Source organism: Lutjanus erythropterus, chromosome 2 (genome assembly GCF_056507025.1).
Source record: "Lutjanus erythropterus isolate fLutEry1 chromosome 2, fLutEry1.hap2, whole genome shotgun sequence".
Classification (NCBI taxonomy): Eukaryota; Metazoa; Chordata; class Actinopteri; order Lutjaniformes; family Lutjanidae; genus Lutjanus; species Lutjanus erythropterus.
Genome location: NC_139318.1, coordinates 4,805,831 through 4,829,068, shown reverse-complemented (window position 1 = coordinate 4,829,068; position 23,238 = coordinate 4,805,831). Strand labels below are relative to the sequence as shown.

The 23,238-nt window shown below is 39.7% G+C and overlaps 1 protein-coding gene across 1 annotated transcript in view; it reads right to left on the bottom strand.

Annotated features, from left to right (window-relative positions):
• The window catches only part of LOC146331061 (copine-9-like), a 295,949-nt gene that overhangs the window by 66,119 nt on the left and 206,592 nt on the right, over positions 1-23,238 (bottom strand). The window contains exons 9-16 of the mRNA XM_084726649.1: positions 19,697-19,800; positions 18,404-18,508; positions 15,830-15,871; positions 9,466-9,541; positions 9,091-9,144; positions 8,842-8,903; positions 6,228-6,274; positions 3,666-3,847 (exon numbers count right to left, since the gene is read on the bottom strand). Of these exons, the coding sequence (XP_084582775.1) occupies positions 3,666-3,847; positions 6,228-6,274; positions 8,842-8,903; positions 9,091-9,144; positions 9,466-9,541; positions 15,830-15,871; positions 18,404-18,508; positions 19,697-19,800 (672 nt within the window). The remainder of the gene's footprint in view (positions 1-3,665; positions 3,848-6,227; positions 6,275-8,841; positions 8,904-9,090; positions 9,145-9,465; positions 9,542-15,829; positions 15,872-18,403; positions 18,509-19,696; positions 19,801-23,238) is intronic.

Here is a 23,238-nt window from a genome sequence, read left to right as displayed (position 1 = left end):
AACCTGATTGAAAACGACAGTTTCAGGTCAGGGAAAATGATCCTACGGTCCACTAATGAGAAACCTAGGGCGTGTCACTGAGATGTTTACACCCACATGAAAAGACCTGGCTATATTATCACTGTCTTAAAAGGGAAAGTTCAACCTCAAATCAAAAATACATATTTTTCTTCCTACCCGTGATGCTATTTATCCATCTATACAGTTCTGAGAAGAGTTTTGAAGATATCTGCCTCCACTTCAATATGATAGGACTAGATGGGACTCGGTTGTGGGGCTCAAACTGCGTAAAATTACCTATGAAAAACAATGTCTCAATGTCAATGTCTCTTTCCAGAAATCATGACCCTGTTACTCAAGATGATCCCATAGACCGTATATTAAATAGTGGACGGAACCTCTGGGTCTGAAAAAGTGAAGCCAGCACAGAAGTCCCTTAAACCTGTATGCTTTCTAATGGCCCACAGGGGGCGACTCCACTGTTTGCAAAAAGAAGTATGATTGAATGAAATCTTATGGCAAATTGACACTACTCATTGGATTTATGACCTGAGTAAACAGTTTCATAATGGGTTTATGGTTAGTAAAACAGACAACAAAACGGAGTATTGTTATGCTTTAGGTTGGAGATACCATGTGATTGTCCTGTACCACACATAACTTATGCGACTCAGACCAAACTATAAAATACGGTAGTGTTGAGCAAATATGGACCAGTATTGTGTTAATAAATTGCCTATTTCTCACTTAAAATGTTTTAATTTTTAGTGCGCTGTTTAGCTGTAATACAAGAAAGGCAGTGAGCGAGGCTCCCATTATTTCCTGCTGATCAGATGAGCCTAAAACAAGCACCGCCCAAGTTGCAGTGCATCACCCACCAGCTCCACACTTTTGATGGTACTGTGCATGCTCGGGTTGCAAAAATGGCGACCCCCGTAAAGCCAAGCTCAAGATTTTGAAATGGCAGTCCACAAACCAATTGGTGACATCATGGGTGGTTCACACTTGGATAATCCACAGACTTTGTTGTGATCAGGAAGTGTGCATTTACTCATGGGGGAAAGGCTTGTGTTCATGACAGTGCAGGATCTAAACATTAATGATGTCCTTCTAAGCTGAGCTGTAACATTAGCACCACTGAGCTAGCTACCACTATGGTACGGCTGGTGGGTGTAGTTCAGCCAAAATAAAATAGTTCCAACATGAAACTGCTCACTGCTGTGGATTATCTCGAGCAACCAGATCACGATTTATTTTATTTATGAGTTGAGTTTTTCAATCTCAAAAACTCACATCAAAACTATCCAGATGGATAAACAGTACTACAGGTAAGAGGAAAAATATGTATTTTTGATTTAGGGAGGAACGGTCCCTTTAAAAAAAACAAAAACTCTAATACACAATTTTATTTTCCTGCAGCCTTGGAACAACACCAAATATAAGAATCTCCTTTTTATGTTCTTCTTCTCCCGCCCTCTTTTCTCTTCATTTCCTCTAAAGTAGCTGTCCAGGGAGGCAGGCGTGTGGAATCCAAGGATAAGTCATTATTATTTCATTTTGCTGCTTCACTAATTGCTATTGTTGCCATCCCAATGGCTGACAACGCTAAGCTTAGCTGTGCATCATCAAAATGTCTCTGTGTTGCTGCGCGTCTGTCTGTCTGCTCTCTATTCTTTCTCCATCACCTCCATATCATCAAACAGATGAACTTCTTTTCTCTCAACATGCAGCATGATTCACAATGTTTTCTTCCTCCCACCTCTTGTTCCTTTCCTCTGCCTCAGTCAGCCACTTCACAACACTACTCCACAATGCCTACATCTTGTGGATTTACGTAACCTTTCCTTTTCATTGACTTAACAAGTTGTCCTGAGTTGCATCGCACATGGTGCCCTTGTGTGCATGCACGTGAATACACAAAACCCACACATGAAAACATTCATTGGTGGGCTCAGAGGGAAAAAAATACAGCACACTTGCCCTCTTGGTTGCTTTGACGGCAGAAAAAACATGACGAGCCCTCAGGTTTACTGTCCCAGTGGATAAAATACGATAAAGTGCCCTCTAGAGTGCCCTTCAGTTGCCAAATTTGATAACGTGCCCTTTAGAGAGCCTGTCAGTGAACAAAATATGGTAAAGTGGCTTATAGAGTGCCCTTCAGTGGACAAAATGTGCCCATGAGAGTTCCCCTCTGGTGGACAAAACATAATAAAGTGCCCTCTAGTGCAGCTTTTAGTAGACAAAATGTGATTAAGTAACCTTTAGAGAACCCTTCAGTGGAAAAACTGTGGTCACGCGCCATTTAATAGGCAAAATGTGCCCTCTATAGTGCCCTTCAGTGGACAGAATGTGGTAAAGTACCCTTCAGTGGACAAATGGTGGTAAAGTGTGCTCTAAAGTGCCCTTTCAGTGGACAAAACATGATAAAGCAAGCATGATGAAGTGTCCTTTAGTGTGCCCTTTAGTGGACCAAATGTGGAAGAGTGCCCTTAAAAAAGTACCCTTGAAACAATATGTCCTTGAGTGTCCCCTTCCAGTGGACAAAACATGATAAGAGTGTCCACTAGGGTACCCTTGAAGTTCCCTTCCAGTTGATAAAATGCAATGCGGTGCCATGCAGACTGCACTATATGCTGGAAAATTAGTTGTCCTCTATGTGTCTCTAAATGGTTCAATAATTAGTAGTTCCTTGTGTCTTTTTATTAGAGTTGTTGTATTTGTTGTCACATACTAAAACAAATTTAACTGTTAATTGAACTGTTTCACCATAAATGCATCATGACTTTTAGCATGCTGCTGCCCCAACTTAACAGGGGAACTTCACAGGGGATCATTACCTCAACATAACCTAAACCAAACACCTAAACCAAACAATATTCAGTCTCTTTCAGTTCTATGTTGGTTTCTACCAACAGCCAAGGAAAATATCTGTCTTTTTAGCTGCTCAGTGCTTCACTATGTCAACCAGCTAGTTGTTAACTGTCTGTCTAATGTTTTTTTTTTTTTTTTTTTTTTGCTTAAAGCCATGGCCTGCTTCAGCAAAACAAATGGGGTTGATGGGAGTTTGGAAACTAACCCAAAAGATTCGGTGAAAATGCACAGTAGAGGGACTTGATCATTGCTCATAGGAAAAAATATTGATAGAAAGCACTGAAGTCCAGCAAGTTTACTCACAGTTGTATCATCCAAAGTCCAACATTAGGGTCTCTCACACTATTGGACAGTGTTACTGTTGTACAGAGGATACTATTTTTTGGCTTGACGCTCCGTTTTGCCTTGACAGTGTTTGACTGCATTTTTATTTGTCCAAAGCCAGCCTTGAAGAATGTCCAAAATGGAAGCGAGCTCTACATCAGCGAGACCTCTCATCTGACAGATGGACACTTTTCGCATCCTGGCAGTGATTTAGACGGAGCTGACACAAGTCAGACACAAATAAAACATTTAAAAACAGCAAGTTCAAGTTGGCAAACCTGCTCCTCTGCTGTTGCAAAAATGTGCTTAACATGTGAAAACAGATCAACTCAGGTTTGTGTCAGTGTTCAGTCCAAAAACAGAAGTACCTCTGCACTGTGTATCACAAAATGTCTTGTACTTGTATCTAGACAGAGACTACCTTTCCTCTCTGTCTGTCTCTGTCAGTGTTTTAAATCAGTGTCTCTTACCAGTGGGAAGGCGTGGGAGATCTTTCCATCAGGGGGAAGTTTAGCTCCAAAGCCGTATGCTGGGAAGAGTTTGTCACTGTCGTAGTCCTGGATAATCTCCCCCACAGCCTTCAGAGCCATGGCATACGCATTCATCTGGTACGGACTCATGTAGTGCAGTGAGGTGGGCTGGGATGGGTTACCTGGAGAGAGAAGCACCACCACACCCATAGCAAAGGATCTCATATTACTGAGGGATTAGAAAAAGCATGTGGCAACATTAACACGACCGAGTAACCTTTTAGAGAATCCAGACATGCTGAAGTCACCTGATCATGGTAAATTTATTAATGTCACCTTCTGAAACCACTTTTTCATAAATTCATTGATTGGATACCCTGTAACTTCTTTCTTTCTTTTTTGTTTATTAAATTTTTTGCCAATAAAATGAGGAATATACATGCATAAATATCATTCCCCGTATCTCAAATCCCCCACAAAGTAACAAAACAAGCCAAAAACACAACACTGGACATAACAAATGTGACAACATGAAGGGGGGAAAAAAAGCAAGGTCAAGAGTAATAAGAGTGTAGGGCTGGATGTGTGACATCCACACATATCATCCTCAAAATATATTCAAACAACAAACAAAAAAGAATACAAACAAAACAACACGAGCTATTGCACTCAGATCCAGATCTGGAGGTTTGGATACTTTCAAATTTCAAACTATGCACTATGCGCCAGAAGAGATATGTCATCTTAATTTTCATTTTATTTAAGTATAATAAAACCTATATATCATCTTAAAGTGATCTACTTTATACCTTAGACAGTAAGAGCATTTAGGAGCTTTCCTGCAAATATAAAACCAGTCCTTCTGCTGTGTTTACATATAGAGGTCTTATTCCCACTTCTGTCTTATTGCACTGTATTCACTTTTAAACTTTCAATAAGGGCATTATAAATCTTTGAAATAACTTTTTCATTGTTCTTCTTCCTATTGTTTAATATAACTTCATTTTTTATGGCTCAGGTTCTTGAAGAAAACGCTGTTCAGCATTTACTTCATGCCTTATTTGGAAAAAATCTAAATAAATGAATACACTGTGATCCCTAATTACTATGCATGCAGTCTCATGCCAGAGTTACAGATTTTGAGGGAGATGTAGTCCTAATTTTCTTAAATTTTAGTCTTGCAAATGCAGAGATTGGTTGACAGTACTATGAAATAAATATCATATATGAGGAGGTGCCAAGGTGTAATATGTAAGAATTTGCTACCTGGTGAATTCATAGGCCTACTCTAAACAAACAGGGCAGTGTAACTGCTAATTGCTGCTAACTGTAGCTGCCACTTGCTCGTCAGCTCAGTTACACATGCAGCTAATGGTCTGGAACACCAAGGGGGCAACTGGTGTTTACAACGCTAGCACAGGGGCTTTGGACCGGGCTAGACCAGGGAATACAGATCCAAGTGGCTCCAACCAGGACTCTGACACCAGGGGTGACAAAGACAAGGTGAACTTTTAGTTACAGTTGGCTGGGGAGCTGGGAAGTTTATGGCCGGGGCAGGGCCTTTCTGTGCAGAGTTTGCATGTTCTCCTCATGTCTGCATGGGTTCTCTCCGGGTTCTCTAGCTTCCCTCCACAGTCCAAGAAATGCAGCATACTAGGTTAATGATAACTCTAAATTGCCCATAGGTGTGAATGTGAGTGTGAGTGGTTGTTTGTCTCTACGATGAACTGGCGACGTGTGTAGGTGTACCCTGCCTCTTGCCCAATGTCAGCTGGGATAGACTCCAGCCACTCATGACCCAAGGACAGGCGGATAAGCAGTTACAGACAATGAATGAATGAATGCTTTTATACTGAATGTCTGAGGGATACATTGGAGGTCTGCAGGAAAACATCAAATCACAACTCTATTGCTCTTTCCATATGAGCTCACTCACTCTTCACTACAGAGTACAGTATCAGTCCTTATGAAGTCATATTAATAGCTGTAGAGGGCTCTCTACATTAAGGGGAAAGGTTTCACAATAAAGAACAGGTCAATTGTGGGACACTTGTGCAAACATCTATCACCATGGATACTGACACTGACTGCTCGCTCATTCATCTGTTAAGTTTAACTGCATACCTTTTACCCACACACTCCTTTTATAGATTGAGATGTGCGCATTGTTTTTCTTCTTTTTCAGATGGCAATGTTGTCCAGAAGTATGAGGACCTTTGTGTTTAAACTTCTGTGAGAGATGTAAAAATAGATCCTTTTTCCCCCTCTCCCATCTCAAATATGTTCCTCATGTAATTTTAAATCTCTCTTGCAAAAAGGGATAGGACCTCTCAGACTTAGACTCACAAGTCAGTCTATAAACGCTCCACTCAATAGAGGCTGAAGACAGTTTCCCAGCTTTTGCTCAGAAGAAAATCTGTAATACTTGTGGGCATAGTGAAAACCATATGTTGTAGAAATATTACAAAGGGGACCAACTCGAATGTTGCGGGTAGAACACTTTGACTGAACGACAGACGTGTGTACATTTGCTGCAGGCACAAAGATGAAACGCTGTCCTACCGTTGGATGCTGTGAAGTCGATGGCCACAGTGAAATTGAGTTGCGTCCTGTTGAGAGATTGAGCACATCAGTATCGTTAGAAACTGAGATGTTCCGAATGTGTCAGCGTCTCCAGATGGGAACACATTTACAGCTGTTCAGGCAGGCCAGACAGAGAAACTCATCAACGGCTCACTGCTGTCACTTATAAAGCACGAGGCGGGGGATCTGCTCCATGATTCAAACAATACGGGCTTCTCAACTCCATTAACGGTGCTTTCCATTTCAAGTGTTCATAATCACCGTTTTGTGCTGATATTCAAGTCAGTCTTTACATTTGACTCATGCTGAAGACTTTCTATGTGTTTCTCCAAGAGTTTCATTCATATTACTTGAAACTGCGTGCTAGAATCTGTACATGCTTTGGAAAAACAATGGTATTTTAGATTTGCAAATGGGATTCTTGCATTGCAGGCTGCCATTGATTCAACTCGCAGAGACTTGCAACTTACGTCACAGGGAACAAAAGAGAACAATCAAAAAAGACTGTAAGGATTTTATGAACAGATGAGAGAAAGTTCCCCAAATACACCAACCACTTACAACACATATGTAAACTACAGTAACAAAAATACTGAAAATAAGATACATGTGGATTTTTCTTTCTAACTGTGCAGTTAAACTTCCTGTAACTCCTGTCTCTCAATGCAAAAGTCTAAATGCTTAAAACTCTTCACCACACTGCTACAAATAACCTCCTTCTGGGAGAATAATGAATATTTTATATTTTTCTAAAAGTAGACAAACTTAAATATAGTTAGTCAAAAAATGCTGGAATAATCCTATTAAGTACCTAACATGTCAGTTTTTTACCTGCAGAATGCAAACCTCTCTCAGATCGCTAAAATCCCCAAATAAACTACCCAGAATGAAAACAGGAAACATGACCACAAACAGATGTTCACTGTACTAACATAAATAGAAATCAAAAGCTGTCTGAATTGTGGGTAAATCATATTCAACAAGCTAAAAATATAGAAATGCAGAGAAGTAGCAGCTGTCTACTTTGGAATTTGCAGTTTAAAACCAATTATTTCTTAGATATATGCCATTAAGGATGCACCGATACCACTTTTTTTTCCAGACATAGTACAAATAAAAGTACTTGCTGAAACTGATTACAGATACGAATGCTTAATAATGTCATTACACTTCTTACAATAACTTTAAAAATTGTCATCAGATGTTCCTCACTTTTGTTGCTGTTTCCTGCAGCTAATTTAACAGAGGTTAATATATACATGACATTTTTGGGTTATTTGTATTTGTTATTTGTTACTTTACTAATTTTGTGTTCCTTATTAAGCTGTGCAGTTTACTGTGTACATGATATATTTCACTAGGAATAATTCCACAACATTATTATGGACTTGGAGAATTAAGTTAACTGTTACATATATTTATTTCATTATCATTTACAGCATTTTAACTGTTATTTTAATTTAACATTTACATGTGTAGTATTTAAGTTTCTTCTTCATGTCTCTCTTGTCTAAGAGTTAATTAGTTCCTACCTGTATGAGTGTGGTAACGTGTGCAACACTTTTGTTTACCTGCTGTGAACCTCAGAGAGTGAAGTTGGGTGAATTTTACTGTCAGGCCATTTTGGTGAAGATGAAGTACACAAAGAGAAGTTGTAGCAGCTTATTACCAAGAAAAGAGGTTTACAGACTGGTGGCGGCTGTGTTTTTTCTTTGTCTTCGGATTAATTAGTCGAGGCATTCAACTGGTTTATGCCCACCAGGATTTATTGTACAGCGGCTGGCTGCGGTCTACAGGTGCTCTCTCTGAGGATGTTTCAGTTTTACATGGACTTACATAGAATTTCACGGACAGTGGCCAAAGTCACTGCAGTCATTAGTGGATGACGTTGAGAACGAGTCTCTTGCTGACACAAACAAGACAGCATGAGGATAAGCATCAGCAAACTCCTTGAACTCTGCATCATATTGGTTCTTTAGATGTTTACTTGTATCGAGCGGCTACTTTTCTTGACGTGGTATCCAGTGTGGGGTATTGGAGTAGTTTCATGAGTATGAATATGAGAACATCGGACAGTATTGGACCAACACCCAATGCTGGTATCGGTATCAGTGCATCCCTATATGTCATGGTGTGACTGGGCCTTATAGTACATTCACGTGCTCCTCAGATGATCCCAGTATCAGAGATGGGAAGTGGATGGATGCTACTGATGCTTGAGGATAACGGTATAGAGTCAAGGACTAGTTATCAGTGTCAATTCTGATAAACATTTCTAATTAATCTAGGTCACACTATGCGAACAGCAGCTCACTGTTACAATTTAATATTATATTACAAATTACGTGTGACAAAAAATGATATGCAATACATGAATTTATGGTTATCATAAAACTCGTGTTTCAGCTAAACTACTCATGACTTTCCAAACTGTTCTGATTTGTGTGTCTTTACGTGAGTTTCAGGGTCGGGAAATCATTTGTCCCATTATTCCGACACCACATGAATGCACTATTAAAACAAGGAAAAACCCTGTTATACTCTTTTAACTGCTTCCCATAGACACTGATGGAAGATGAGACTGAGCTCTTACCCTCCTCTGATGAAGTCCACAAACGTGCACTCGGACTCCACTTTGAACGACAGCAGAGTCACCTTGAAGACGGTGGACAGAGTGAAAGGGAGAGGACACAGAGTCAGGCAGAGAGCAGAGGACAGAGATAGATCAAAAGGAGGCTCATAGCAAACACCATCTGTTTACTGCTCTGACATGTCACTGCTGCTATGACTCATGTCCATGAAACATGCGACAGCTATTAAAGCAGACTCCAACAGGTCTCACCGTCCCTGAGTTGACGTATTTCTTCTTCTTGCCTTTCTTCTTTGGATTCAAAACCTTGAACACGGGACAGGAAACAAGAAGTGAGTGTTTCAGCAAATATGCCTCATTCAGTGCATGTCTGAGCTCCTGTGGGTAGATGTTGATAATATATTGTGCTCATACAAGGGCTGGAATTTATAAAACAAGAGTTATTACTTAAATGAATAATATATGACACTGCCAAGGAACTATTGATGTTGTTGCAAGTTCCCAAAACATTGTTAAATTTTTGATAGCCTTTACACTCTTAGGAAAATAAAGTTTGGGAGAAAGTCTTGGATAAATTATTTGCTGATCGAGTTGTTCAACTTATTCGTTGCTGTTTTTGTATTTTACCTCATAGACGTTGAACTGGCTTTGGCCTCTGGACAGTTCTCTGTAGCTGGTGGTGAACTCTCCGATAAAGTCATGACTGGAACAAAGAGACACAGAGACAAGACAGAGGAAAACTGTTATACTACATCAGTAACACGTAACGTTCCCTGATCTCCTGTCTGCTAGAACAGGGATCTGCAACCTGCGGCTTCAGAGCTGCAAGTGGCCAATTGTAAAAATATTTAGCTATACAGAATGAAAAAAAAATTTAATATAATAATTTAATATTTTGTCAGCTAAAATCTGTAACGTAGCCTATGATCACAGCTCAGTGCATTTTCCTCTAGACTTTACTGGTGGCTCGTCTTAACTCACCCTTGGCTAGCTATGGATGCCAAATCCAAAACACTTAAAGGTGCAGCTCCAGACAGATTTTGTTTTTTCGTTTTCCACCGAACTAGAACTGCACATATTCAGTGGGCCGTACAAACAGAGAGTAAACCCAGAAGCTAGGATGATTTTGGCTCATGCACCAGGCGAGCAACTCTCACTGGACTGAATGGGGGCCATATTTGCATTCACTATTTAGTTCATTATATCACATCTATGATGTGACAGTGATGAAGGCTAGCATGCAGAACTAGACCTGTGCAAGACTCTGGCTGTGTTTAGTAAGTCCTATTAAATACCGAAATTTCTGCATATGACTCTTTATTGTCATGGTTTGGGGTTTTTTTTTAGTTATTTCCTGTTTTATTTTGTGGTCCTGGTCCTCCTACGTGTGTCTACACTTTACCTTTTGTCTTTGTCCTTTTTCTGCTTGTTTTGATCACCATTTGTTTGACCTGTGTTTGATTAGTTCCACCTGTCTCTGAGAAGTTTCTTGTCTATTCAGTCCTTTTGTATCTTTGTTTCTGCATCAGTTTGTCCTTGCCTTTGTCCGTTATTGGCTGTACTCCTGATCTTGTTTTCACATACTGGACTTTGGATTAGTTTTCATGGACTTTGTGTTTTTCATTTTGCTCTGTGTGACTTCCTCTGGTTTTGACCTGACTTACATGAGCTTCTTATTCATTCATTTTCCTTATTAAAAACATCTGAACCGTTTCTGCTTCGCTGTCTGCATTTTTGGGTCCAGCATCTAGTTTTATTTTGACACACTTTGACAGTTATACTCATTATGAGGAGAAAAAGTGTCAGCTAAATGTAGCTCATACAATTAGAAAATTGTTTTTACTTGTTTTACAGTTAGCGTACATATCTGTAAGGCTGCATGCTACAGGAACAATATGTAGTAGGCTTAGATTTGATGCAGTGCAGTGTACTGATATATAGTGCCCACCCCGAAAAAACTAATTCCCGCTGGTGCTGCCTGTCACTGATACTGTCTGATGGCCTTATAAGACATTTTGGGAACCACAGGTTCTGTTATTTAGGTATGTGGACATCTAATTACAATTTTGACCAAACAAAGCAATTTTATAGCAAAAGTGAATTTTAGTTTTGGTTCAACTGTACATGCTGTGATTTATGAGACTTTATTCATAATATCCAGGGTCATCCATTAATCTGACTGCACAGAGAATGCCTAAGTTGTAATAAAACAGCATTTACATTTGCATTTAATTTCACTGCATGCCGTGTGTGTTGTAGAAAGGAAAGGCCTTTTTCATGAGTTCAACACATTTCCCCCTCCAGCATCATCATACTGGTAAATATCAACTCCCTCCATCCCCTCAGATCATCTCTGCGTCTCAGTACATCACCACCTGAAGCTGTGCGTGACACCAACCATGCCTGTGTGATGCTGGTATTTAGAGGGGAATCCTTAAGGAGCAAATGATGAGTTCATCCCCCGATGGGTAGAGAGGGACGGTGAAATATAGAGGAAACAGTAACAAAGCAACAATATAGAAGAGGTTTGTGTAAAGAATGAGAAAACTGAAAGTTTAAGAATGAGTTACGCAAGAAAGAAAAAGAAGAACAAAGTGTCAGCAGGTTGGTGTTGTTTGTTAATCAAGTTCTTGCTTAATTTTCTGGTGCTGTCATGTACGTGGACAGGATGCACTGTCCTGTAATAACAAGACATCCATCCTTCTCCTCTTCCCTTATATTCTGTAGCCTTGTCCCCTGAACATTAAATATATTACTGTAACCAGTCGAGGGTGATGGCTGCCCACCCTGAGCCTGGTTCTGCTCGAGGTTTCTGCTTTTTAAAAGGAAGTTTTTCCTCAGCACTGTCACCAAGTGCTTGCTCATGGTGGGAATTCTTGGGTCTCTGTAAATAATATTATTAAAAGTACAGTCTAGACCAGCTCTCTATGAAAAGTCTTTTATAATTTGCCACTCTATAAATAAAACTGACTTGACTTAAAGCACTACTTAGTTTTAATGATATGTTCTTCATTCAGTGGTTATACAGCAAGTTCACTTTCATTCTACAGAAAAAATCCACTTTAAAATTAAATGCCAGTAAAGAAAAGTTAACTTGACCCTCATCTCCATGAGTAAAGATCATACCCATTACGTGCTTTTTGTGCCATTATCTACTGGTGAGTCTACATTCAGAAATGACTGAATTAGTTCAGAGTTTGAGGGTGTTTGAGCCCCACAACCTCACTGTGATGATGGAGCTTCTGTAATACACAAACTGTGGCTTTCATTAAGTTTGCTGAAGACTTGCTACTTGCTAAACCACAACATCTAATTTTTTATTTCTGCACATAGTAAATACAGAATATGAGATGTGTGGGTGAGGAGAACCTGGAACTGCAGGGATATGAATTGTTAAATCTACTGCACCTTCAACAAAGCAGGGCTGAATAATGAAAGTCATATAACAAGTAACATAAGACTATAATAATTACTTTTGTTGTTAAGTGATTATCAACGTCATTTTATAGTAGTTTAGTTTTTAAGTACATAATGTCAGCCATTCTTGAGAATTGGAACAAAAACGTATTTTGAGGGGATTTTGATTTTTACTCTTCAATTATGCTGGAAAAATATTTTTTAAAAGATCAAACTCTTGGCTATTAAACCTTGTAATGGGCCACGCTCCCAGTGATTACATTTTTTATTAAATATAGACGTCAACTCTGTCAGATGGAAAATGTGACGCAGTTGACTTCTGACAGAGCTGACAAAATGTTACATTTTTTCATTGAGGAGTCATTTTATTATTTATTATTAAAGTGTCTCAGAGTTCTCTTAATGTTTATCAAAATACACATTTTCAAACCATAATTCTTATTTAGCTTTGATTTAGAAGGACTACAGAGTTGAAATGTTATGGTTGAACTAGGGATGCACGTGATTAGTCGACTATACGATTAAACATCCTCACCCTCACTAGTCGGCACCGGAAATACTAGTCGTTTAAAATATTTATCAATATCTCATTCATGCATGATGCCAGTTATTTGTTGCTTCTAAGATTTTATGCAGCCGCTCATCACTAGTTGGAGCTACGGCACTGGAGAAACGTGACCACATTAAGCACAGACAGACATAAACCTGCAGGCAGAGCTGCTGCTGCTGCTAGCACTGCTAACGTTAGCCACACTGTGTGTCAGGCTGGCAGCTAACGTTAGCTCTGGTTCCTTTACCTGCAGACACTGTGATTCTCTTCAGTCTGAAAAGGTGAAGCGTTTATTGAGTTGTTGTCATGTTTTGTACATTAATGTGTAAGGTTTGTATTGCACAGCGCAAAGTAGTGCACGTCAGTTGCATTTAAAGTACGATTTGATGACTGTAGACTGTGACTAACAGCTTCAAATGGCTCTTAATACAGTAATTTTTTTTGGACAGTGTTTAATATTATAAATGAACAAATTCTGCTAAATTTTAACTGCTTTCTGAGTGTTTTCTTAGTGTTGGACTAGTCTAAATTAAATTTTGTGTTTAATCGACGGAAATCAGTCGCCAGGAACATCCCTAATTGAGACACATCTGATAACAACATTATTTAATGAATTTGTCAAAAAAATACAACGTTTATCAGTGCTTGAGCAGTATTCCCACCTTTTTTAAACCAGGTAGTGAGACAGGGCTCCTTAAGGTATAGCTAAACATTTTTATGCCTGGTTTTTGTAAAAAATCTGATGGAGCTGACAGAAATCTGGGACACAAATTTGAAGGGTCAACATTTTCATTAAAAAAATCAACTTTAAAGGACCAGTGTGTAATAATTACAGGAATTTATGTACATAAATGAGATATATTATATATAAGTATGTTACTTATTATTATCAATCAACGTAAACTCATAATCTATATGTTCCTGTTACTTTAGAAATAGCCATTTATAGTTACATACTGTCGGGTCGACTTACGGAGATCATCATCCTGCGCCGTCTACGGCAGCGCAGAGCGGACAAACTGCACTAACAGAGAGTCTTGGGAAGCCCATGGTGACCTTACGTAGACGCCGCAGCGTAAACACGGAAGTAGACGGGGAGGATAGACGCGGGTGATTGCTGGCAGACCATTTAGCGTTGTGAACCTTGACTGGCACAGTTTTGACAAATGGAGGATCATACATACACTGTGCCAGAACAAAAAGCAGCGGACAGTGAATCCCCGTCATCCAAGAAGCGGAGACGCGAAGAAAGTAAATGCAAGCATGACAGGAAACGGAAAAAACACGAATCAACGTCGGCATAGCGTTTACACGATGGAAATCGCTGATGGAGGACAAACGTTTTCACAGTGACACCGAGGTTGCCTGTTTTTTGCTGGACAGGTAATTCATCCTACACATATAATTGTAGTTTGTTGTGAGAAAGCTTTCGCTCGCCATTTTGTCCGCTGACGGCCACCTTACTCTTGGTGAGAGAGGGGCGGTGTCGGGGTAAATCCTCTTAGTTGCAATCTAAGGTTTGAATGCTAGATGCCACTGGAAATCACACACTTCTCCTTTAAAACAAAGATGATTATAATAGCACATTTTTACACCTATGTTGTTAATATGCACTGTTAGTTTAACATTTTGAAGGCTTTTAACACATTTTTAAATTGTTTGAAGTTGCAAATTCTTGTCTGGGACAAGGGTTTCCTCTGGCAGAGAGCAAGTTTAGAAAAAAAAATAGAGCAAAACATTTTATAAATTACATATATTTCGTATATATAAATCCCTAACGAATACATTTTCTACAAAAGTGTTAGCAGTAATAATTTAAAATACGTTTTGTTTTTAGTTGGATGTGATTTGTCCCAGTTATCAACAACAGTTGATATATATAATGAGTATTTGATTATATTTTTCAAATAACATGCTCAACAGTGGCTGGTGGGTGAAAAACACTTTTGAAATATAACCATGTCTAACTGCTCTCCTCTCCACAGATATCTGACAGCAAGTTCTGTTTGTCCACTTGCAAAACACTTGGCCCAAATGTATTCAACAATTTCATATTTGAATTTTTATCTTCTGTTTCCACATTTACAGGATGTCCTGGACAAATGTGTTGGCAAAAGTGGATAAAAAGTCATTTCATATTAGTTTTATTGCTCAGGCATTCAAGTGAGATGCCACAGCAGTAATGGCTTGCGTGACTTCCACCTTTGGTTTGTCTATATGCAACACAAATTGTAGTGGGATTGTTGCTTTCACTGGGCCAAAACACCAGGTTTACTTTCTTCTGTGTGAAAAACAGCACACTGTGCATTCTCAGTGATTACAGAGGAGTTTACTTTGACAAGATCATGCCTCTATTTTAAAGTTAAAGTCTGAAATCTCTGATAAGGGCTTGTTGACTAAATAAAAGTTCTTTACTGTGATGTTCTGGGAAAAAAGCAATTGTCTGTCAAACTTTGAAAAAGCAACTCTCTGTGTGCAGATATGCAACAGAATTACCTCCCGATGACTGTCAGACTGATATCAGTCTTTGCTGGAACACTGCGAGACAAACATTTACCTTGAGTTTCCTCCTGTCATGCAGGGATTTGGAAGTCTGGGACTGGGGATTTATGAAAAACCACACAAATTTCCAGTGAATCCAAACTGAAATTTATGGACAGCAGGAACACAAGGCCAGACAGCCTGAAAGACCCACATGAGGTTTCCAATTAAGCCCCCAGGCCTGTGGGAGGAGCCCCTGCAGTAACCCACTGTCAGTGAGGGAGAGAGGCTCTGTCAGTACCATGGTCAGCGCTCATAAACCCTGACCTCGTGTCCACTCAGCTGCTACTTTTCACCTGCAAACTGTCTTTGATTTATCACCCAGCTCATGCCAGGCGGGTGGAGCCCTCCATCTGTTCTAATACCTAATCATCTGACTGAAGGAGCAGAGTCCAGACAGAACAAGGTGTGACATTTGAGGAATTCAATCTGCAGCTGAAAATGAATACAGGAAAAGAAAAAAGAAGAAAAAGAATAACTTACCTGCCGTCTCTGTCCCAGTCGTAAACGTCCACCTTGACCGTCCTGGAGGGAGGTGAGACAGACAGAAAGAAGAGACGGTGAGGGCAAGAAAGAGCAGTGGCAGAGAGAGATTGATAGAAGGACAGGAAGTCAGGAAGTAAACTTTTCTTGGACACACACATCCAGGGGGCGACTCCGCTGGTTGCAAAAAAAAGTCTAGTTGCATGTAAGCTTATGAGAAAATTAGGTTACTTCTCACTTGATTTATGACCTCAGTAAACAGTTTCCTAATGAGTTTATGATCTCAATTGTTAGTTTCAAGCCTGTTTCATTACAGCATGATGTCCATTTTGTAAATTATGGTCTCACTTAGACTAAAACAGACTAGTTCTCAGGCTAGTTTAGAGGTAAGATCTTAAGCCCAAGCCCGAGTTCGAGCCCAACCCGACCCGAATTTCGGGCTGGGTCGGGCCTAAAATGTCAATCATTACGTTCGGGTCGGGTCGGGCCGGGCTTCTCTCTCGCTGACTTTTTTTTTTTTTTTTAATAAATATATGTTTATAAAAATGTATACTAAAACGATGTGTGGATACTAAACTAAGGAATACTTGTTATAAAATAAATAATTTGGATAAAACAGAGAAGGCGCTGTAAGGTAATTGTTATTTAACTACTAAACAGGAGCCGCAGAGCCAGAGCATGCTCTGCGCACATGAACGCCGCCCTCTTAATAATCTTCCCCTCCGCAAGTCCGCATCTATTTTGACCTGGTATCCCCGATATGGAGCAGCAAGAAGTCAAGGATAAAACTAAAGACAGGGGAACTGAAAAGGCAAACATGCACCGGTAAGAGTGAGGTGTGGAAAAGCTTCAAATTGATTGTTGAAAATGCTACAGAAACTTGCGTTGGCTTCGCTGAATGTAGTCAATGTGGCGCTTTGCTTTCATACGAGAGCAAAAAGACTGGCACCAAAGAACTCCTTCCTGTCTCTGTCTATTATCCACCCGTCATTGTTCTTCTTTGTCTCTCTGCCTCTCTCTCTCTCTCTTAAAGTGCCACGCTAGATTCTTAAGGACGTACTTCTGTTGTGGTTTATGGCCCAATTTTCAACCCGTCAAAATGACGGACGGCCTTAAATTTTTCCCGTCAACTCTTAAAAAAATCCGTCAATGATGGAAAATTGTCGGTTAATGTAACCTCTGCAGACACAGAAATATAAAAGATGTAAATGTTTATACAGTCTTGTTTAACTTAGATTTCGTTACAAAAGACAGGCTTTAATTTGTTATCATAAATCACCCCTCCTCCTCCCGAGTCCTCACAAATAAAATATGAAATTTCGGGTTTGCTTCGGGCTCGGGCCTGCAAATCAAGTTAATTGGTCGGGCTCGGGCTGGGTCGGGCTTTAATACCCGCGGGCCTGGGTCGGGTCGGGCTGGTATTTTTTAGGCCCGATCTTACCTCTAGGCTAGTTCCATGCTTTCAAATGAGTCAGTGATGGTCCGTGATTCATGGTTGTTTTAATCAGTCAACCAATCAAAGCTTTTAAGAATGTGGATATTTCACAAGTGTAAGCCCACTATGATGTCACCTTTTGGTTTGTGGGCTCCCATTTTGAAGCCCTGACTTTTACATTTTGGCTGGCAAAAAAGATAGCAGACTCCCGCACACTGTCTCGCTTTCTAGTGATTTATTGAATATCTGACGTTTCAGTCCAAACGACCTTCATCAGGTATACCTGATCAGGTAATCATTGGTTGAAATGACTTGAATTTAGCTAATGCCATTGCTTGTTTTAAAAGGAGGAAAAAAACATGATTTGATTTTGATGAATGAACACAAAGAAATGGGTTTGTGGTATATATTGTTAAAGCTACAATATGTAATATTTCCACATTAAAATGTCTGGAAATAACAAAAAAGAATAACAAAATAAAGGTACCAAACATTTTTCACAGGACAGCAAAGCCCTGACCCACCCTACCCTGCCTCTGATTGGCCTGCCCTGATATTCTTACCCTAATCCTAACCAATCACTCCTCATGCCAACGAAGGCAACAAGGTCTAGTCAAAGAAGCAGGCAGAACAGGGCAGGGTGTTGAGGTTTTTTGCTGCAGTGCCTACATGTTGGTCTCAATAACACCAGCACTGGCCTGAGACTGACAGCACGGCCGACTGCTGGCATTATTCTGACCACCACAGAGTCCAACATCCACTTCACACACTCAGCAGGCTCTGTCATCACACTGACTTTACTCTGTCATTCCAAAGAAAAACACATCAGTATTTCCGGTAGCAGATCAAAGTTTTAAAAAGGAAACTTTTTATATTGTATTATTTTTGTTCCTCCCTGTTTGAACATCATGCTTGTTCAGTGCAGTTTCTAACTGTCACATTCACAGCCATAATTCTCCCTGACTGAAATACGGACTACTTTTTATGCCAAGTGGATGTGAAGTGTTTAAAACATTTTAAAACCAACATGGTGAAGATAAGCTCATTTATCACCTGCCAGCAGTCAGACTACTCAGACCCTTTTGACAGTGGTGGATGACAATAACATGTAACCTGTGAGACCTGTGCTGTCCCCTCACCTGTCATAGTCTCCATTACAGAGTGCTCGAACAGGGATGGTGAACGGCTGCCACACAGGGTTCAGATTGTTCTTGATCACCTCGGTCTTGTGGCAGATGGTGAAGCTGGAAACACAGACACAGCTCAACATGGTGAGGATGAGAATTCAAAAAAACTTTTTGTTCAAAAGGAATACAAGTTAATGGGAGCTAGCAAGGACAGAAAATCTGTCAAAAAAAGGTTCCTACAGTGGTTTGATCTCCACATCCTGTAGTTTGTAAAATTTGGTTAACACTTTATCTAATGGACTGTGCATAAGACTGACATGACACCTGTCATAAATATGAAGGAGCCTTTATGAATATTGATATTTTCATGTCATACCTTTGAAATGACAACTTCACTTTAATCACTTGTCAGTGGCTTTATTATGACAACTTGACACATAACTTGTCATAAACATTTCATAACAGGCCTAATTATCAAACATGAAGAAACTATTTAGCTTTATGTTTTAATGTTATACTGTCATATGTGGTTGGTTTTAGCATTGACTGTCATGAGACCATTATAATGTTTCATGAATATTTTTTTTTTTTATCTTGGTTAATGTCAAGTTGTCATAACAAAGACATTGTTGTCTTGGTTAATCTCAAATTGTCATTGCAAAAACATTAACAGGTTATGTGGTTTGGTTAATGGCAAGTTGACATTACAAAGACACCGACAGGTTATGTTGTCTTGGTTAATGTGAAGTTCTGCTTAATGTTCAAGATAGGTGTTATGTCATGGTTATAAGTGTGTAATGTCAGTCTTATGCACCCTTCAAATGAAGTGCTACCAAAGTTTGCGAAGTAACAATTATGTGCGTATGTGTGTGTAATAGTTTTTGCTTCCTGCGTGAGTGTTTAAAGGCAGCTCAAAAACCCAGACAGTGTGTTGAAACACTTCTCAGCTGAACGAATTCTTCAGCATGAGACAGCAGAAACAGGCTCACACTGGGTTTTGATCCTGAACTGTACGTCTGAAATATTGAAGGCTACAGTAAGTACAGATTAGAACTTTCTGTCTCAGTGTCAAGAAAATCTATTAGCCCTTCTTCCATCTGACGGGCAAGAAGCTTTCAAACTCCTCATGGGACTGGATCCAACAGAGAAATCTGCTGGCAGATTTTCAGCTGCTGCCAGTAACAAGGGAAGAGTTGCGACAGAGCAGAAGAGCGGCATGCTCGCCCCGGCTGGGGGACTAACAGATGGACTGAACAATAAAGGATTTACAACACACACACCTAACAACAAAACACACACACTTACGTTCCGTCCTCGTTGCTCCGGTAGAAGACGAGGAAAGGGTCAGACTTGCCAAAGAAATCCTTTTTATCCAGCTTGTTGGCACAGAGCTGCATGGTGGCTATGTCCTGAGAGAGCAACAACAGTCTGTCTTCAGTCTTACAGGTGGACTTTGAATGAATCACCATGCTCATTTGTTCACATACACTTGAGCCCACCATCTCAAAGACCTGATACCTCCCTCAAGTCCATAAAAACACACCGTGACTGGTTTAGAACTGAAAGCCCACTGGTTAAGACATGGGACTTCTCTTGGACCTGGGACTTGGCTGTCTATTTTAAAGTGTACTTTTGCAACGTGGACCACATTTTCCCATGTTACCGTGTCTACAGAAGTAATGGGAGCAACAATTTTTCGGTCCAGTATTGAGGGAGACCACTGCAGCCAGCAGAAGTGTATCTAAGATACAAGATATTCCCTCCAGGCAACGGCACACCATCGAAGTGCGTCCACTAGAAGTGCTTGTTTTATCACTGACAGGCTCAGATTGTTCTTCAAAGTCTCTAACAACATTATGGAAAGGATCCCTACTAAGACAGACTGAGACAGAGTAAAATATATTTTGTTTCACTAGAAACAGCTGTTTTATTGCCCTCACCAAACTAACCAGGCTCCCTATGTAAAACTTTAAATTTAACATTGTCACCTTCATTCAAACTCAACTGAAACAAAATAGAACGCACCAAAAAGATCTTGGTTGATCTCTCTCTGCTGTTCCAGCAATCAACTCTGGTAGTTTGGTTGAACTAAACCCTGAATTCACAGAGGGAGATGTAAAAAATATTCTTGTTTCTCCCTGCGATGTCTCTGATGTCCAACCTCCCTCTCACTCCTCTCTTGATATTTTCACATGTAATGCTGTGAAGTAAGTGTTTATTTAGACCAAACCAGAGCAGTGATTGTTGAAACAGTGGAAAGAGTTTTATTTTATTTCTGTCAAGTTTGAATGACCAAATTACAGTTTTGTAAAGGGAATCTGGTTAGTTTGGTGAGATCAATGAAAGAGATTCTAATAAAAGGGATGTTCACCCATAAAATTCAGACATTATCTACTCACCCTCATGCTGACTGTGGATTGGTTTGTTTTGTTAGTCCACAAAACGCTGCTGGAGTTTCACAAGAAAACAGTGTTGCAGAATCTCCCAAACAATGGAAGTGAACAGTGACCAGTTTTCAAACAGCAAAAAAAAAACAAAAAAAAAAAACTTCCATACTGCTCGTCTGATGTAACCCAAGTCTCGTCACAACACACACACACAGTTCAGACAGCATACATGTGCACATGAACATGGCTCCAAGTTAAGGAGCTACAGTGAAAATTCAGGCTAAAAACATGGTGTAAGTAACTTTTTTTTTTTTTTACCAACTTGGCATGTTGGGGCTTTAGGTGATTTGGATTACACCAGACGAGCAGTATGGAAGCATTTTATGCTTTTATTCTGTTGTTTTTCTTACGTTTGAAAAAACTGGTCACCATTCACTTCCATTGTTTGGGAGATTCTGCAACACTGTTTCCCTATGAAACTAAAAAAATAAACCAGACCTTCAATCTGCATGAGGGTGAGTAGATAATGACTGAATTTTCATTTTGGGGTTAACTATCCCTTTAAACATAACGTATTACAAAAAGGCCTGCCTTTGTAGGGATCTTTTCCATAATGTTGTAAGAAACAGAATAACAAAAAATAAGCACTTTTAGTGGATGTTCTTGATGGCGTGCAGTTTGTCAAGAGGGATTCTGTTGTAGCTCAGCTTGGTTTCTGACAGCTGCTTCACTCTCGCTCAAAAATTCTTATTTGTCTCTTAGACACAAAAACAACCTGGACGCTATGAAAACATATCCTTTAATACTACATCTGCAGCCACAGCTGTGGTAAAGGCATTGTAGTTCTTTCTTTAAGAAAACATGAATATTACTGTATAAAAACTGGCTGCTTATGTGTGAGGATCCTGTGAAAGACAAGCTACATAAACTTATTTCCTGACCTCAAAATTGCACTGCACTCTTGTGAGTGTGTATGAGCCAATCAGGAAGGTGCTGACCTGTCTGAACTGATGCACACCTCCTTTGTTTGGCCTAAATCAACAAAACAATATTATAACATTATTTTCAGTTTTCATTTTTAGCCTTCATTATATTTATATTTATTTTGATTATTAAAGGGTCACAGCAGTGATTACTGTTGCTTATTATTATCAGTATTACACATAGCAACAGTACTTAAAGGACCAGTGCGGAATGAGCCTTTATATCTACAGAGGGCACAGATCCTCTCTCACAGAGGCCACCATGTTTCTACAGTAGCCCAGAATGGACAAACCAAACACTGGCTCTAGATACAGCCTTTCACGTTTTCACGGCCATTGTATGTTCTCCTACATGCTCGGAGGAGAGAGTGAGACAAGTTGGTTGTAATCTGCAATCTCACCACTAGATGTCACTTATCCCACACACTGGTGCATGAATCAACGTGAAAAAAACATTTGAACTCGGTTGTTCTTGTTTCTTTTGATAAGCGCAGCGTGTTTAGACAGACTTCCCTAATTCCCCAGCCTGTCTCCTATAGGTGGGTTTTCAACCGATGTCATCATGAGATGTACACATGAACCAAAATAACTTCAGAGTTTATGAGGAGATCAACGTGAGGAGCTGTCCTCGTGCAAATGGGTGGGTGTAATGGGTGGAAATTATTCAATATCTCAAGAAGCAAACCTCCCTTTGAGTTCAGAATGTATAATTAGCTATTTGCATCTCACCACCTGGACAGAGCCCTGGATTTTAATCAGATGCTGGATAGTTCTGCACAGGTGAAGAAAAAACAGCTAACAATGTTATTTTGTATTTATAGCTGTTAAAAGAACAGTGCAAATGTTTCTTAGGCTCTATGATGAATATTTTTCAGTTTGACATACATTTAGTGACAGCTGATAGAGATGGAAAATGCATAAAGCTGTTTTGCCAATGATTTTTCAGAGAAGAAAATCACACACAGGTGTATAGAGGGTCTTTCCAATTTTTTTTTTCAGTGAAATTTTGCCCATATACACAGCAGGCACTAATGTAAGCCATCTGGGAATATATGGAACGCCTGGCTTCTTCAAGTGCCAAGAACAGTAATGTCCAGCTGCAGTAGAGTGAAGTGTCTCCCTCTGATTAGTCTGGGACATCTGTCTCAAACTAATCAGGTACAAAAGTTAGAGGGACACTGGTTTGTTAAAGGGATAGATCAGATTTTTTTGAAGTGGGGTTGTATGAGGTAGTGATCCACAGTCCGAGCTACACGCTAAGCAATGTACTGCTGTGGACACTGTCAGCAGCAAAATGTATTTTAGGCAATGAATAAAAAACAGTTTAAGCATACATCATGTACAGGAAACTGCTGTCATACAAGACAAATATCAATCTCCCCAGCCTCTATGGCAAAACAAAACCTTGCAGAATACAGGACTTGCTGATCTACCTTGATTGCTGTATTTGTTTGAGTTAATATGTGACTTCAGTGTC